The sequence below is a fragment of the Cyprinus carpio genome, chromosome A1, assembly GCF_018340385.1.
Source record: "Cyprinus carpio isolate SPL01 chromosome A1, ASM1834038v1, whole genome shotgun sequence".
NCBI classification, from domain to species: domain Eukaryota; kingdom Metazoa; phylum Chordata; class Actinopteri; order Cypriniformes; family Cyprinidae; genus Cyprinus; species Cyprinus carpio.
In genome coordinates, this window is record NC_056572.1 from 6,732,889 (window position 1) to 6,749,394 (window position 16,506).

General features: G+C 34.4%; 2 protein-coding genes across 2 annotated transcripts; one reads left to right on the forward strand and one right to left on the reverse strand.

Moving 5' to 3' along the window:
• Positions 1-450: 450 nt before the first annotated feature.
• LOC109070447 (eukaryotic translation initiation factor 3 subunit B-like) lies at positions 451-7,747 on the reverse strand. The gene is made up of 18 exons (XM_042728945.1): positions 7,431-7,747; positions 6,354-6,546; positions 6,128-6,247; positions 5,927-5,984; positions 5,543-5,671; positions 4,911-5,068; positions 4,703-4,834; positions 4,550-4,616; positions 4,424-4,470; positions 2,723-2,933; positions 2,561-2,633; positions 2,353-2,475; positions 2,129-2,207; positions 1,544-1,682; positions 1,338-1,463; positions 1,143-1,220; positions 731-839; positions 451-600 (listed from the first exon to the last, which is right to left on the reverse strand). Exons 1-18 carry the CDS (start codon positions 7,528-7,530, stop codon positions 497-499), a joined length of 2,046 nt encoding a protein of 681 aa, XP_042584879.1. The 5' UTR covers positions 7,531-7,747; the 3' UTR covers positions 451-496.
• A 31-nt stretch (positions 7,748-7,778) lies between these two features.
• Positions 7,779-16,395, forward strand: LOC109082845 (BRCA1-associated ATM activator 1-like). Its single transcript, XM_042728876.1, is given in 15 exon segments — positions 7,779-7,862; positions 8,042-8,242; positions 8,381-8,387; positions 8,389-8,533; positions 9,944-10,091; positions 10,765-11,158; positions 11,927-11,943; positions 11,946-12,033; positions 12,189-12,369; positions 12,720-12,903; positions 13,220-13,293; positions 13,408-13,492; positions 14,020-14,118; positions 14,219-14,388; positions 15,599-16,395. Coding segments are annotated over 14 exon segments (2,463 nt in total). The 5' UTR covers positions 7,779-7,862; positions 8,042-8,115; the 3' UTR covers positions 16,343-16,395.
• The last annotated feature ends 111 nt before the right edge of the window (positions 16,396-16,506 follow it).

Sequence of the window (16,506 nt, forward strand, 5' to 3'; positions counted from 1 at the left end):
AAAGATTTCCCTAGTACACAAAATGTTCTTACGAAAATACCAAACCACAGAACTAAAGAAATTCCTCTCTTGTATCAGACATGTTTTTTTTTTGGAGAAAAAAATAGTCCACAAAACAGTCCCATTGGTTATTGAGAAGTATCTTGCTCTGTCAATAAGAACAGCAAATGATAAATCACTGCCTTTTACTCCTATCAGTGAATCCTACAAGAAAATTGTATGAAGGGGGATTATGAAGAATATGAGCTCTTACTTAAATTCATATTAGAATCAAACAACTTCCCTTCTAGAATCATACAAGTCCGGTTTTTGCAAAATATTTCTTCCTTTGCATATTTGATTATGCACTTGTGTGAACTTTTTGCCCAACTGTGCAAAAACCAGCTTGATTATATAAGCGCATATAAACATACAGCACTTGTAAAGGAGTGGTGGCACTCTCTGGGGGTGATCATTTTGTCTTACAGCTGGAAACAGAAGTGCTTTCTGTGTAGGTCTATTCTAGATCTCTGAGAGGAATGATCTCTTCACTAATAAAGAACTCGATGGTTTCCTCTTCCCAGTCCTCCACATTACTGTCCAGTTCATCTGTGTCCACACCTGAGAGATGATAATTTAGTGATACTCATGAACTTAAAACTGATGCAAAAGTATGTGGTTAGAGAATGAGGACTATAGAGAGAGTCAGAATAAAGGGGGGAAAAATGTAAGAAAGGTCAGTGTTTCTCACCTCCTCTGAGCTCGAGGCGCAGCTCCCTCTGTTGGTTGTAAAGCTGAATGGCACTGTCTTTGTATCGGCTGTATTCTTCCATCATCAAACGACGTTTATCCACTAACTCCTGCATCAAAAGCATTGTGAAAGCATTGTAATATTAAATAATAATAAAAATATATAATATTATATACATAAAACAAGTTATTTAAAAACATTTTTTTTGTTCAAAGATTAAATAAATATGGATGATGGATAATTCATAGTTTTAAAAAAGACAAATATGACAATAGGTTTATTTGATTATATTTTGTTATTGAAGTTATTTGTATTAAATTGATTTTTATATCTCTTAAAAACAGAGTAAAATATCCTGCTTAACACCTTCACCTTCTCTCAAAAAAAAAACAAAAACAAAAAAAACACTGACCTTAGAAGCCTTCGACTGGCTCAGTCTGTCCTTTTGTTCAAAGATTTTTGAGTACTTTTTGAGGTCCTTCTTAATTGCCTGTTAAAATAAGGAAAGCCTCTATGGTATAATTTTCTGGGTAAAGTTACTATAAGCTTCAAAGCTGTACAAAATGGTGCAGATGTTACAAATGTAAACAGTAGAAAAGGCTGTCACCTTTATTTGCTCTTGACCTAGTAAAGTAGGCGGGCATGGTCTCCATAGCAACTGGCAGAATCTGTCTTTGTTGTTCTTTTGCAGAAGACGTCCCTGGAATGTCCAAAGCCAGTATGCATTGTCCACCTGTATGCAGATTAAATACATTTATGCAAGTAAAAAAAAAAAGGATAAACATATAGTAGGAAGTGAACATGTCAATTGACCTTGTGACTCCACCAGGAAACGGAAGTCACCACATATCTGCCGGTAGGGTCCCATTCCACATCAGAGGCCATGTAATGCTCTGCGATATACATAATGGTACAATCTGACGTGTCTACAAACGCAAGAGCACCATTCATACTGCACAGAAAAAAAGAGAAATCCTGTATGAGCCAAGCAATTAAGATGTAAGAAAAATATCTGACATTAACCAGACATTTCTATTTCAATTAAATGCATTTCTTTTAAACATTCTAGTCATCAAAGAATCCTGAAATCCATAAAAAATAACTGCTTTCAACAATGATAATAAGGAATGATTTTTGGATCATGTGACACTGAAGACTGAAAATTCATCTTTGCCATAACAGAAAAAAAATACATTGTAAAACATTAAAATATATATATTTTTATTTTAAACTATAATAATCATAATTCACAATAATGCTGTTTTACTGTATTTTTGGTAAAATACATAAAGCCTTGGTAAGCATAAGAGAGTTAAAAACCCCCCAAAAAATTACAAACCCCAAACTGTCGAACGGTATTTGAAATATAATATAATATGACATAATATATAAACTAACCTGCGCAGTCCTGCCAGTACCAAGAACTGACCTTGAGGACTCCAAAAGATACTGTTGGCCTGCTGCTTATCAAACATCTCTGGAAAACCACAGAATATTCACACACACACATACACACAAAACTTTTTTTGAATGCAAAATTCATCAGGATAATATTAGTAACATTAGTATTAAATGTATTAATCTAGATTTAAATCTTAAAAAAAAAATTGATTGGCACTTACTGATGAGATCAATCTTGCCATTGCTTTTGACGTGGTAAAATGAGGCATTTATTCTGGGTGATTCTCCATGTAGTACCGCAAACTTACTGCCATTGGGCTCCCAGGCAAATGCAATGATGCTCTCTAATAAGGATCAGATGTTCCATTTAATCCAATATACTATTAAATGCTCTTTATGGCATTTAAGAGAAGTTAAGGTCTTGGTTACCTTTCATCTCTACCACATCAACAGGAACCTGTTTCTCTCTCATGCGGAAAATCTCAAAGTTTGTGACAACACCCTATTGAAGAGCAGAAAACAAATTGGGGAAATATGAAGAGCTTTGAAATTAATAGAGAACTTTCTACAAACACACACACACACACACACCTGTGTTCCTCTGGGTGTTCGGTCCACCTTTACACATAAGTAGTCACCCTGCCTTTGCCAATGAAGCTTGCAGTCCACCACGTTGAAAAGATTCCGCACCCGAATCTCTAAACGGGATGGGAACTGCATGAGTGTTACCCTGGCTGGAATGTCCTTGTCTTCCGGGACCCAAAAGGCAATAATGTTGTCTCCCGGTGACCATGAAAAATCTCTATTGGACAGGACAACATTTTTAGGGTTGTATTTTACAAAAACCTGGCTTCCTGATAAAACTTAAAGATAGATCACTCTTATAGTTATCTTAAAGGAATTTATAATAATTATTTTTATTTTTTTGAATCAGGGTTATTATAGTCACCTAAAACTGAACCTAAAACCATTAAAGGGCTCATATGATGCTGCTAAAAAGAACATTATTTTGTGTATTTGGTGTAATGAAATGTGTTTATGCAGTTTAAGGTTAAAAAAACACATTATTTTCCACATACTGTACATTATTGTTTCTCCTCTATGCCCCGCCTTCTGAAACGCGTCGATTTTTACAAATTTGATTGGCCAGCTATCCAGTGCGTTGTGATTGGCCGAATGCCTCAAGTGTGTGATGGAAATGTTACACCTCTTAACATACTGTGATGCCTTGTCCGGCCAGAGTGACGAGACATAAACATAAAACCCATTATAAACGTGATATAAACATGATTTCTAGTCCTGTCTTCTTTTGGAAGGCCAAACAATCTAGTCCTGTCTTCTTTTGGAAGGCCAAACAAACCGTCACACACCGCTGCCTTGAGTGAGCAGAGGCGGGCTGCTTGAGGCGGATTCTACGAAGGAGCGTTCTTGTGTGTGCGGCAATCACATGTGACAACCCCAGGCTGGACTCCCCTTCGTCCATGGTGAAAGCCCATTCTGCGATCCACAGTCCAAAGTTGATGTATTTCCTCAGCGACCAGCACAGATCAGCTCCAGGCATGACAAAGCGGATATCGTCCTCTTTTGGAAGGCCAAACAAAGTAGTTTCACTTTCACAGCGAAACACACAGTGTCTATACGACATGGTGGCAGGGGACAACAACAAAAATACCACAACGAGAATAAAAGGTACATCTTCTTTCTTTGCGTGAACATCTGGGCGGCGTTATGCAAATCTTCCCACATACTGACATAGATATGTGGGGGGGTGTTAGAACGAGCCGTTTCAGGGGGGCGTGGACGAGCCTCAACTTTTATAAAGAATATCTCTTTGGATTTGAAACTTTATTCTTTGCAACTTTACAGATCTTCTTTGTTCACCAAGAGCTTGTAACACTCCAAAGAGAAAGGAAAATTTGAAACTGCATCATATGACCCCTTTAAAAAAAACATTTTTGCTAGTTGAAATAAAATAAACATTAACTGAAATATAAAAATATAAATGTATGTAATTTTATTCCAAAGCATCATTTCAAATGTTCATTTAGTTTACCTTGAAGTACTAAAATAACTAAAATTTAAATAAAAATATAAATGATAATAAAAATGGAAAAACATATATATACTAAAATTTTTCACTAAAATGAAAAACAGAAAATGTCTAATAGAAACTAATTCAAAATATTAAAAAAAAAATTATAATATTATCTCCATGATACTAAAATAACCCTAGGATGAATTATGTGCCTTTATTAACTTTCTATATTACTGCATAAATTTGGTAAGACTTACTTTATTCCACTTATTTTCAAACTCTTCTTATCTAGCAGACCCATTGACTGGAAAAATTGAACAAATGCGTTATTAAAAAAAGAGTAAATATAAGACCTGCATATTGAAGATAATGCTTTATCTTACCGGGGTTTCATAGATGCTTAGAGTGTCTTGTGTCATTCTGGCAAAGAACTTTCCATCTTGACTCCACCTGTGAGAGAAACAATTCAGAACTTCTTATTATCTTAATAAAAGGTTCATGAACATAGACAAACAAAGGGTAATTAAACGGCTCACTTAAAAATAGGCCAGTGTGCCGAACTCTCACAGTGGAAGCCACGTTTTTTCTGTCCGGTCAGGATGTCCCAGATGATGATGGCTTGAGGGTCCTCTTTAGTATCCATCAGTGGGCTGAAAGTCACCACATACCTGAACACATTTTGAATGTGTTATTACATGCGTAACTCTGTAATAGCTGCTCTCACTCTCTTTCTCAGGTGTTTACCTCTCGCATGGGGAGAAGTCAATGAGAGAGACACCCTGGTGGCTGAATCTCTGTATCTGCTTGAACTTCTCTCCACCCCACAATGCAATTCCTCGTTGGTGAAAGGTGGCCAGGTATGTCCCTTTTGGTGACCAGCGGACATAAGTCTCTGTCCAGCGCTGGAGAAAGATCCAACTCTGAGTTAGTAATGTAAGGATTAGATCGCATTTATTTGCATAATCAGTAGGCCTGGATTTATTGCTGTAAATTAAAGACTGTGGATGAGCAACTGAACATAACTATTCCACCAATAGACATTTAGATCTCTGGAGCAGAGAGCAAATCTTTATTCTTTCAAGAAAACTTTAAAGAAAAGACTATTAAAAACAGGTTTTGTTATAAAATAAATATTACATAAAAAAACTGGTTAAACTTAAAAAAAAAAAAAAATTAAACTAAAATTAAAAATGAAAACGGAAAACATTCCAATTCAAAATATTAATACTATAATTGCATTTAAATAATATGAAAATAAATACTGAAGCAAGTCTAAAATAACACAAACAAATCTGTTTATATTATATTAATTATTTAATAATAAATAAATAATACTAAAATAACCCTGAAGCCTGTTTGAAAGGAAATGTTCTCACAGCTCTCTCTTCAACCAGGATCGGCTCCTTCGGGTCATTGGAAAATATGGCAGTTCGCTCTCCTGATTCATAGATTACACTGTATTGATCACCACAGTCTGGATCCTCAAGCCAGTGCCTCATGTTGCCCTGGTAAACAGTGACAGAAAATGATGTAATGCCATAGTCATTGGCTAAAAACAGAAGGAAGGAAAAAAAAACAAAAAGGCAAACTCACACGCCCATATTCCAATAATCTTGAAACATCTCATTCCTGGTGTTTTACAATACCAAACATTTAATTATACAGACAATGCAAATAAATCTTTAACACCAAACTATATATATATATATATATATATATATATACATTTTCCCCCTAATAACAGGAGCAGAATTACGTACAAAGTCTTTAAATGGCTGTTTTTCAGGGGTTTCCCACTGGTCACTGATATTCATGTACCTGAAACAAAAAGATAAAGAAACAAAAAGATAAATGGGCCATAAGATTTGAATCACTACTGAACCTCAATATTTGTAGAGTAAAAAATGGGTTTATTTTTTGCAGATCACAATAAAACAGTCATAACCCCACTTAAAACATACTTATCAAAATCGGTGAAAAGATTGACTCTGAATGTGTGCTGTTTGTCCAGCTTGTAACCATCTGCATTCTTAACAGCCTCCAGAGCATGGTTAGGGGACGCATACTCCAGAAAGATATATCTGAGAACATTTCACATTTATCACTAAATCACGGTCTGTAAAACATCAGAATCATCTCAATCAGGTTTTATAGTTTTATCTGATAAAATTCAAGACAGTAACTTACCCTTTTGTCGTCCCAGCCGCTTCAGGGTAAAATTCATTAGTGATTTTTCCAAACTTGGAGAAGATTTTATGGATCACATTTTTCAGTTTCTCCAGACGTTCAGGGCCCACCTGAGGAACGTTGTCCACTAAGACCACCGAATCAATCCCATCAGCCTCCAGAGGTCTTTCCCTCAAAACATCCTCCAACAACTCTGCATAAAACCACACAAACTTCTCACAACTTAGAAACTAGGCTGCTGGAAAACTGTTGCTGTAGATGTGCATTACTACATTTAATACCTGCTCTAAAAATTAACATTTTATGTTTTAAATAGTTTTAAATTGTGCAGTACAGTATGTTTTTTTATTATTATTTATATATTTTTTATATTTATATATATATATTATATATATATATATTATTATTTATATATTTTTTATATTTATATATATATATATATATATATATATATATATTTTTTTTTTTTACCTGATCTGGCCTTTTAATGTACAGTAATGTAGTGGATTCATTCATTTTAAATATTTGTAACTTAATATACCCAGTTCATTTAAAAGTTTCCCCATGAAGAACATTTTAGGTGAAACATTTTTCTATTCTTTTTATTTTTTTCATTAGTATCATATTAATAAAATTAACAAATGATTTGCCTTAATATACAAATGAATACAAATATTTCCATCAATTTCAAATGCAATATTTGTTTTAATGAAAATAGTGTACAAAGTTATAGTTTTATAATTGTACCTGTTATACTGGCGGAAATTATTACCATGGAAAATATTTGCAATGCACGACACTAGCAAAAACTGAATAATTATATAAAATATGGCAAATGTGCAAAATATGACAGAAAGCATATGACTCGTTTGTCTGCTTGCTGTCAAATGAACAGAAAAGTCCTTCTAAGCGCAAAGAAATAAACTGTAATGAAAGATGTCATAATATTATTGCTCAGTAAAAAAAAAATGCATTGCCTTGAATTTGAGGTAACTTATAGCAGATTTAGTTGTGATGTGCATGGTGACTGTCTTGCGTAGAGGCCGCGCGAACAGCGGATTTCACTGCAGCCTCTACCTTCATCATCGATGTCATCCACAAAATCCTCCTGATCGCTGAACGGAGGCTCCTCTTCTTCATCAAATTCCGATTCAGCCATATTTACCGTATCTTGCATTAGACGAACTGCAATCGCTGAGTCTGAACGCAGTCTCTCTGTTCTTACTTACACAACCAGTAGAAATGCGTCAGATAATTTTGTTGCTGGCTGCCTCCTGCCTGCGCAGCCGCAGCTAGGAACTCTCAAAGCGTCCGCTGTAACCATGCGAGTGAGTGAGAGGCGGTTACGCTATTAAAGAACATTAAAGTGCGCCGAATTTGCCCATACAAAGATAAACGCGTCTTCGCTCAGGATGTCGTTTTTTATGTCCTTTCCAGCACACCGTACGGAGTGACAGTAAGTGCGGCCAACTTTGATATCGAGCTGCTATAAATTTGACAAATGAAAAGGTATTTTCCCCTCATTATAGTTACGTTCATAGTGTAGATGTTTTAACATTTGATTTTAAATGTCTTGTTGTACAGTACAGTTGCAAACTCTTGAAAACGTTTGAATCGTTTCTCCATACTTACGTACTTATATGTCAAGGTAACTTATATATTTGATATTTTTTTGTTGCCACTTCCAGTTTGGTCTGACCTTGCACTACATTAAGCAGTCTTGTTATTACCAGTATGTGCTGGTGATCCAGGGACTTTTCTCATGGACAGTGACTGCTTATCTTTGCTGCCAGCAGTCTGCCTGGTCCTGGCCGACCCAAAGCAGGCTCCACCTGATGACACCTCTTTAGAGAAGCTGCTTGATTGGTTCAAAGAGCTGCATAGCCAAAGTGAGTGACCTGAAATCAAAATTATAATTTTTTTTTTTTTTTTTTGACTAGTTGAGAAGAGTTGGTAGAGTAATATATTGTATGTATTGTAGTGCTTGTAGTGATAATACTGTATATGTAACTATTCTGTTTCTTCAGGTAATGGACGTGCTTTTGCAGGATCAGCCTTGTCTCTTGGAGTTTATTTCTAGTGTTTGTACGTCTGAAACTACAGATCCCGCTATCCTGTCTTTCACCCTCAAACTCACTGGTCTTCTGGCTGCCACCAAACAGGGCTTCCATTTGCTTGAGGTGAGATAGTTTCCACAATATTTTCACATCATCAGTAGCATATTACTTTCTTGCTCACTCGAATGTCTAGCACAGAGGCTCCCAGCATTTTTGACAAGCCCCCCAAAATTTTAGACAATATTTTAGGGCCCCCTTAAGAAATTCTTGGTACTTTTACTGTAATGAAAAAGATGCTTATTTTCAAATCTTTTTATTTATTTTTTTATTTTTTGGAAACTAGGTGTTTAATTCAATAAAAATAATTACAAATAATTCAAATTATTAAATTGCATAATCTCTGTAGTTTAAATAACCTAAATACATACAAAACCTATATATATATATATATATATATATATATATATATATATCATATAACTAACTTAATATCTAAATATATATAAATATATATTTATTTATACACACACACACACACACACACTAGGGGTGTCAATTTAACACGTCAATCTAATTAATTATTTATGGGGAAAATTAAGTATCTTATCTAGAGCATAACTTAAGTTTCTTATTTAGAGTATAATTTTATTACAAAATAATTTCATATTTACATATTAATAAAAAATCCATAATAAAAAAACTAATTAAAGGGATAGGGATCACAAAAAAAAGCAAAAAAGAAAATGAGAAAAAAAAAAGGAAAACATGGAAAAAGAAAAAAATCTTTCTAAAGCTAGTTTTTGTATTATTTACTTCATCCTTTTCTCAGGTACCACAATAATGACTTTAAATTATCTTTTGTGGGTAATCTCTCAGCCAAAATTGATGTGTTAATGGACACATTGTGTAATTAATTAGATTAAAACTTTTAATTGATTGACAGTCGGCTCTAATATTTATATATTGATATAGACATAGATATATAGAGTATTACTATTCACTTTTTTCAATAGTTTTATTTGGTTTTACTATTCACTTTTTTCACTTTGACATAAATTTTTTTTCATGATAAAAATCTTTTTAATATTATATTAATTTTAATGACTTCCGCAGAAATCACACTCTAGAAATCACACTATCAAAATTCCCTTATATATCCAGGTTTTCCAAAACTGTGAGAATCCGGGTTCTTAAATCATAATGGCAGTTGTGTTTACTTGTATTTATTTTTAATGTTTATAAGAGAATTATAATTGCCCTAATTGGAAGTTGCTGATTTATTTTTATGTTTTCACTTTCGATTTTTTTTTTCCTCTATTCAAATTATTTAATTTATCTTATATTTAAATCACTTTTGCCCTAATTGGAAGTTTGCTGAGGCCCTCTAGTAGGCCCTGGTCTCTTGGTTGAGAACCACTGGTCTAGCACTAACACAAAAACAGCAGTAAAAAGTACTTTGGCATCTTTATCAGTTTGCAGCATTTTCCATTAACATCCTGTTTACAGTATGTGTTGTGTGTTTATGGAGATTAGGAGGGAGGCCTTTTGCTGTGTGCGTTTGAGCGGGAAGCCTGCTATGTGTGTGATCTTTGGGAGGATGCCTCAGTTCGCAGTGGCTGGCTGCAGGGGCTGTTGAATATGCTGAAACACCAGAAATCCCTGGATTTCATATGTAGAAATGGTGAGAACTGTCATCACCTACAGGATCCAAAATTATTTGGAGAGCATATGTGTGTAAACATTTACTTAGGCAAATAAATGAGGACAGTAAGTGTATTAAAGTAAATGTAACGTAATGCATTAAATTGCAATCTAAGGACTACTTAAATTTAGATTGTTTTAAACAGATGTTAAGAAATTAATACTTTAATTCAGCAAGGATGCATTCAGTTGATCAAAAGTGACAGTAAGGACTTTTACACTGAGCTTTCTATTTAAAATAAATGTGATTCTTTCATACTTTTTTTTTTTCCATCAAAGATTTTAAAGAAATTGTACGGTGATACATTTTCTTTGGATTCTTTGAGGAATAAAAAGTTCAAAAGAACAGCTGTTTTCAACATTGGATTGACTGGGGTAATGCTGAAAATTCAATATACAACAAAGTTGAGTTTTTGCTCAAACAGCTTAAACTTTTGAATGACAGTATACATAAACTTGCACACTATCTATTTAATATCAATGAGAGGTCATCACATAAATGTAAACACTCTATTGCATTGTGTTGTTTGAATCCTGTTGATTCTAGTTAGTGGCTTGTTAGCTGATGTTTAGTTTTAGATGAATCAATGAAAAGTTTCTTCAATGAAAAGGTTCTTTTCAGACCTTAAGTCTTAATGCCGTTCTGTGCACAGGACTCATCAAAGTGGTTCTCCAGCTGCAGAATGACAGGAGTCTGTTTGTTGCCTCTTTGGCAAATCAGCTTTTAGTGCATATCCTAAACTTCCTCACATCATCAAGCACGACCAATGGCAGTGATGCTGTGGGATCAAGTGTATCATCTTTGAGGTCTGATTGGGTCTCAGTCTCCTCTGAGATTATGAATGCTGTGGTTGAGGCGTTGAGCTCAGAGGATCATCCTCAGGTCCTCCTGGGCTTACGGCTTCTGTCACTGGTTCTCTCTCAGTGTGGAGAGCCTATCAGAAGCATGCTATGGAAAGATGTGCTAGTACCTCTGGAAGTTTTAATCAAAAGGGGGTCTGAATCATTGACTCAGACTCTGATGACTGTTCTACAAGCTGCTGTGAGGTGAGTCAAATACGACATTACATTTTATCTATTCATTTGAGTCGAAATATTTGTATTAGCAACAAAACGTTACATTATGAGATAATGTTTTCAACATTGGTAATGATAAGAAATATTTCTTAAGCACCAAATCAGTATATTAAAATTATTTTTGAAGGATCATGTGACACTGAAGACTGGAGTAATGGCTGCTGAAAATGTAACTTTACCATCACAGGAATAAATTACAAGTTTAAAATCTATATACGTATATATCTATATGTGTGTATATATATATATATATATATATATATATAATATAATATATATATATATATATATATATATATATATATATATATATATTATTGAAATAATACTTTGAAATATATTAGCTTTGTTAAATATATTTAGCTTTGCCATTCAAATACATCAAAATAAAAAAACATTTTAAATTTTAATAATATTTCAAAAAATTACTCTTTTTACTGTAATATTGTTAAAATTGGTATAGTGTATAATATATTGGTAAATCTTATACGTAAATCAATATTTCCTGTCCATGCAGCTATTTATTTGGTAAGTATCCATGTAATAAGCTTCTTTGGATCTAGGTTTATTTCATGATAATGACACACATACGTTATCTTTTAAATATTTCAGTTTGTTATATTATTCTAATTGTTGTAGTTATAGTGATAATATAATTATTATATTTTTTTTCAATTTAATTTATAAATTAATTTTGATATTAATATAGATTAAGGAAATGTTTATTGTCTGTTACAGGACACCTCTGCTCGGCCAGTGGAGGAATTATTAGAAGCCATGTTGGGTGATGGAAACAGAAAGGAGTGTTTTCAGTGTGCAGCACTAGTTGTAAAGCTGGAGAAATGGTTACTACCATAGACCTTTACACACACACACACACACACACACACACACACACACACACACACACATATATATAGTGCAAAATACACACATTTGAACTAGCAGTCAGTTATGTATTGTTGTATTCACAGAAGTTTTCTCTCTCTTTATCCTTTAGTCCTGAGGTTTCGAAGAGGAAGGCTACGGGTATCATCTTGCTCCCCCTGCAGTGTGTGTCTACACAGCCTCAAACAGAAATTGAGACATATTTAGTCCTAAATGAACAGCTATCTCAGAAAGCCTCATGTATTTCCCTCCTCATGCAGAGTTTATCAAGCCTAGCTGAGCTGGCACATAGAGTAAGCAGACTTCTGCTTCAGTAAAGAATTTTGGTTCACACTGAACAATTTTTTTGTGTTCCATTGCGCTGCTTTTTAATTTTTTTTTCAATGCAAACGTGCTGTCGATGGATGACTTTTACCATTGCACTGCTGCTTTTTCAGCATCTTGCACGTGCGCCGTGTTTTTAAGACACTGAGTAAAGTTAAAGGATCAAGTTTAAAATGTGGCTTGAAACCATATGCAATCTACAATGAATGAATGAAATTTTTTCAGTACCCGTGCTGATTTTGCTGTAAACTATGTGGAATAGATTTAAATATGTTAAAATGTGGTCCACTCAATGTAATTTGTGCCTTTCCTTTGTTAGAAATTCCTCTTTGAAGACATTTCCATTCATTCGATCACCAGTTCTGTGGTGTGGCTTCTGAGGATGTGCTCTGGGCAGTGCCCCTCCTCTTTGCTGCGTATTAATGCATCCATTCACCTGATTGGCTGCTGCAAGGTTCAGAGGTGTGGCCTGGATACATTAGGTGCTCTCAGCGTTTATGAAGGTGAGGTTGATATTGATATAACTGCGATGAGTAAGCCGTATCATAAATACAAAGATATCCTTAAAACATGTTACATGGGAGATGATACAGTATATTCTTGCAGAACTATCCTTTCACTTTTTTTTTTGTTTTGGCCTGGGTTATAGATTCAAAATCTATTAGTTTTTAAAATTATAACTATAAATTCTATATATTTTTAGTTACTTATTTGAAAAATAAAGAAAAGGGTTCAGAGGGCAGTGGCAGCCCTGGTTTTGGCATCATTGGCCTTGAAAGTAATTCTTGTGTTGAATCTTATTAATCTTTCTATATACAGAAAATGTGGATTTAAGGAAGGACATATTTGGTGTCCTCTTGGACTATTTACAGAGTCCAGATTCCCATGCCACAGTAAGTTTACATTTTCTTATATGTTACTAAAATGAGTTGCTTCCGATTTTTACCTTCAAAGTGGATCAGTTGATGAAACTGCTCATTTACTTGAAACTTTCTGTGATTTCCAAGGTCTTGAAGAAAACATTTCAGGCCACTGTGAGGTGGATTGCTGTTTGTTCACCTTTCCCTGATCTGCTGCAGTTTATCAGCCATGGTGAGGAGCTCTTAAACCACATTTTGAGAAAAAAAACGACCCAAAAAAAGAATTAAAGTACAATCATACCGATTTCTATGCAAGATCCTTTATCATTTAAAGGGATCGTCTACCCAAAATGAAAAATGTACACTCACGTCATTTCAAACCTGTATGGCTTTTCTTCTGTCAAACACAAAAGAAGTCAACGGGAATCAAAACCGTTTGGTTACCAACATTCTTCAAAATAAAGGCTTTTGTGTTCTAAATGCTATATGTTGAACAGTTTCGGTTCCCATGGACTTCCATTATATTTTTTTAACCATACATTGTAAGTTATTGAGAATTAGAGATGCACAGATTAAGTCTAAGATGTGTGAATAAATGATGACAGAATTTTCATTTTTGGGTGCACAATCCCTTTAAAGGTTAAACAATGATGCTATTGTTTTGAAATGAAATGGATTGATGTCAAAAGGCTGACACTGTGAGCTATTGTAAATATTTTGCCAGTAGATGGTCATGAAGCTAGCATGTGTGTTCTGTAGACCTCTTTCCTGTATTGGAGAAACGGATGTGTGATTTGCGATGGGAAGTGAGAGACTCCACACTAGAGTTCATCACCCAGCTAACCACTGCTCTCAACGGTACCACAAGCATACTTTTATCATTTGATTTATTGCTGTGCAGACTATTTTAGTGATCATTTTCATCCCTAATATTGTACTTCTTGTCTTTTTCTCCCAGGTAACAGTGGTTTCACTGAAGCTCTCCACACCAGTGGTATGGTCTCTGTTCTCCTGTCTTCATTGGCAGACACAGAAGGCTATGTCAGAGCTAGTGCTGTGGCTGCAGTTGGGGAGGCAGTTACTGCTTCTTTCCATCATGCGGCCACTGAGAGAAATAGCAGCCTTCTGGTGAGACAGTTACTCATTGCACACAATTCCAGCTTTTCAAATATGATCTTTAGAATGGTCCTGCACTTTTCTAAAGTGATTGCCCATTTCTGCTCAATGTAGACACCTCAATCCCAGATTTTTAAAGCAATTTGACAAAAAAAACGACAAGTGACATACAGGTCTCTTTATTGCAGACTGCATTTTTGACACTATGCACCATAAATTAAATCTTTTGCTGTTAACATTATATGACAAATTCATATTTGTTGCTCAAAAGTAAGTGCAGTGTTAATATCATCAACAAAATTGATTCAAATTTAATTTAATTAAAAAAAAATTTTTTTTTATATTATTTCACCAACAAAATACTTTTGATGAAAATATATGGAAAATAACACTGCAGTATATTAACAGTGCACTATCAGTGTTTTGGAAGAAATGAAATCTAGAAAGAATATGATTGTTTAAAATAACCAAAACACATCCTATACAAAAGAGATTAATCATATATTTACACAACATAAACATATTACAACTTACATCTGCACAAAATGTACACATTTTGTTAAATGTTGATACATATTTAATGAAATATATAAAATGTATGAATATTTGGATTAAATTTTGCACTTGCGTAATTAATAGTTGAGTGCAATTTAAGAAATATTTTTTAGTAAAAATAACTAAATGAAATGAAAATGAAATGAAATCAATATTGACTCAATTTAAAACACAGAGTGAACATAGAGTCTTTGGTTTAATTTTATACATTTAAAAACTCGTCAAGTAAAAGGTTATTTTGTTAACTAAAATAAGTTGCAATTTCAGTGACATCAATAATGACTAAACTTAAAAGATTTTTGTTAGAAGACAAAAAATATATATAAATATATAAAATATATATATATATATATATATATATATATATATATATATATATATATATATATATATATAACTGCAGAAATAAATTTTGGGTTCTGGAAAATTAAACTACATGAACAATTCATAAACAGTATCTCTCAACCCTGACTGTTGCTAACCACAAGTTGAAATGCATTTATTTGAACAAAAAAAAAAAAAAAAGAAAAAAGATTTGAGTCGCTAATGGACTTCCAGCCTTCCAGACTTTTTCCAGTGGCATAATTGTAGCCCATTGATCATTGAAATGATGAGACATTTTGTTTCTCAGTCTAATCACATATTTTTATGTATTATTGGACCTTAGGAGAAGGCTTTGACACAGATGATGATCGCTCTCTCTCAGGACACAGAGGGCTTCCCTCGTAGAGCAGTGGTCAAAGCTTTCACATCGTGGCTGAAAGGATCACACCCCGTAACAGCATTGGACTCGTCTCTGAGCTCTGTCCTGTCACTGGGAGGCAACGATTTTGACTGGGAAGTGAAAATGCACACGCTGGAGCTAGCAGAAGTGTTAATGGAGAAGACACTGACCTGCTGTCCATACATAGTTCAGAATGTTGATTTCTCTGAAAAGACACGTTTGACGCAAGCCTTAAGCAGACTGAAAGATTATGGGCTGTTTGACTTACTGTTTAACAGCTTGTTGGACTGTGACAGACCAGTGTGTGAAAAAGCCTGTGCACTCTTAGTCAGGCTCCGAACACTTACAGCTGAGACCGCAGATTTGGATCACAGCGCTCTTGTCTTGAATGTATGTGGGAACAGATGGGGGGATGAGGTGCAGAGTAGATACCTCAACAAACAACAGGCCAAAACATCTGTCTGTGAAACGAATGGAGCTATAGGATCTGATGAGAGAACGGACAGTGAGCTGCAGTGCATCAAAGACATTAGCCTGCCCATGATACTGCAGATTCTAGATCTAAATGACATGCAGAGGATGTTGATGTTGAGTAGTGATCATGTTGTGAATTCGCCCCAATCGCTAATGGAGGACGTTCTTTCAGCAGCCCAGCAGAGTGAGGAGAATACAGTGGATTGCTATTGAGAATATACTGTGTAAAAAAAATGTTTGATGGAAATTTAATAAAGGAAGATTTTTCCAACCTGCTGGAAATGTTTCTATAAAAATTTCCCAAGCTTTTTTGTCAGCCGGACACCTTAGAATCCCTTAGATATTTTAATTCTTTCCCCGCTATAGACAGAATTTTC

Excerpts from the sequence above, each read along its gene's own strand:
- LOC109070447 (XM_042728945.1), bottom strand. The coding sequence starts at position 7,530 with ATGCAAGATACGGTAAATATGGCTGAATCGGAATTTGATGAAGAAGAG. Across the intron at positions 2,634-2,722 it reads GAACACCCAGAGGAACACAG|GGTGTTGTCACAAACTTTGA; the intron begins GTGTGTGTGTGT and ends GCTCTTCAATAG. Across the intron at positions 840-1,142 it reads GCCAGTCGAAGGCTTCTAAG|GAGTTAGTGGATAAACGTCG; the intron begins GTCAGTGTTTTT and ends CTTTTGATGCAG.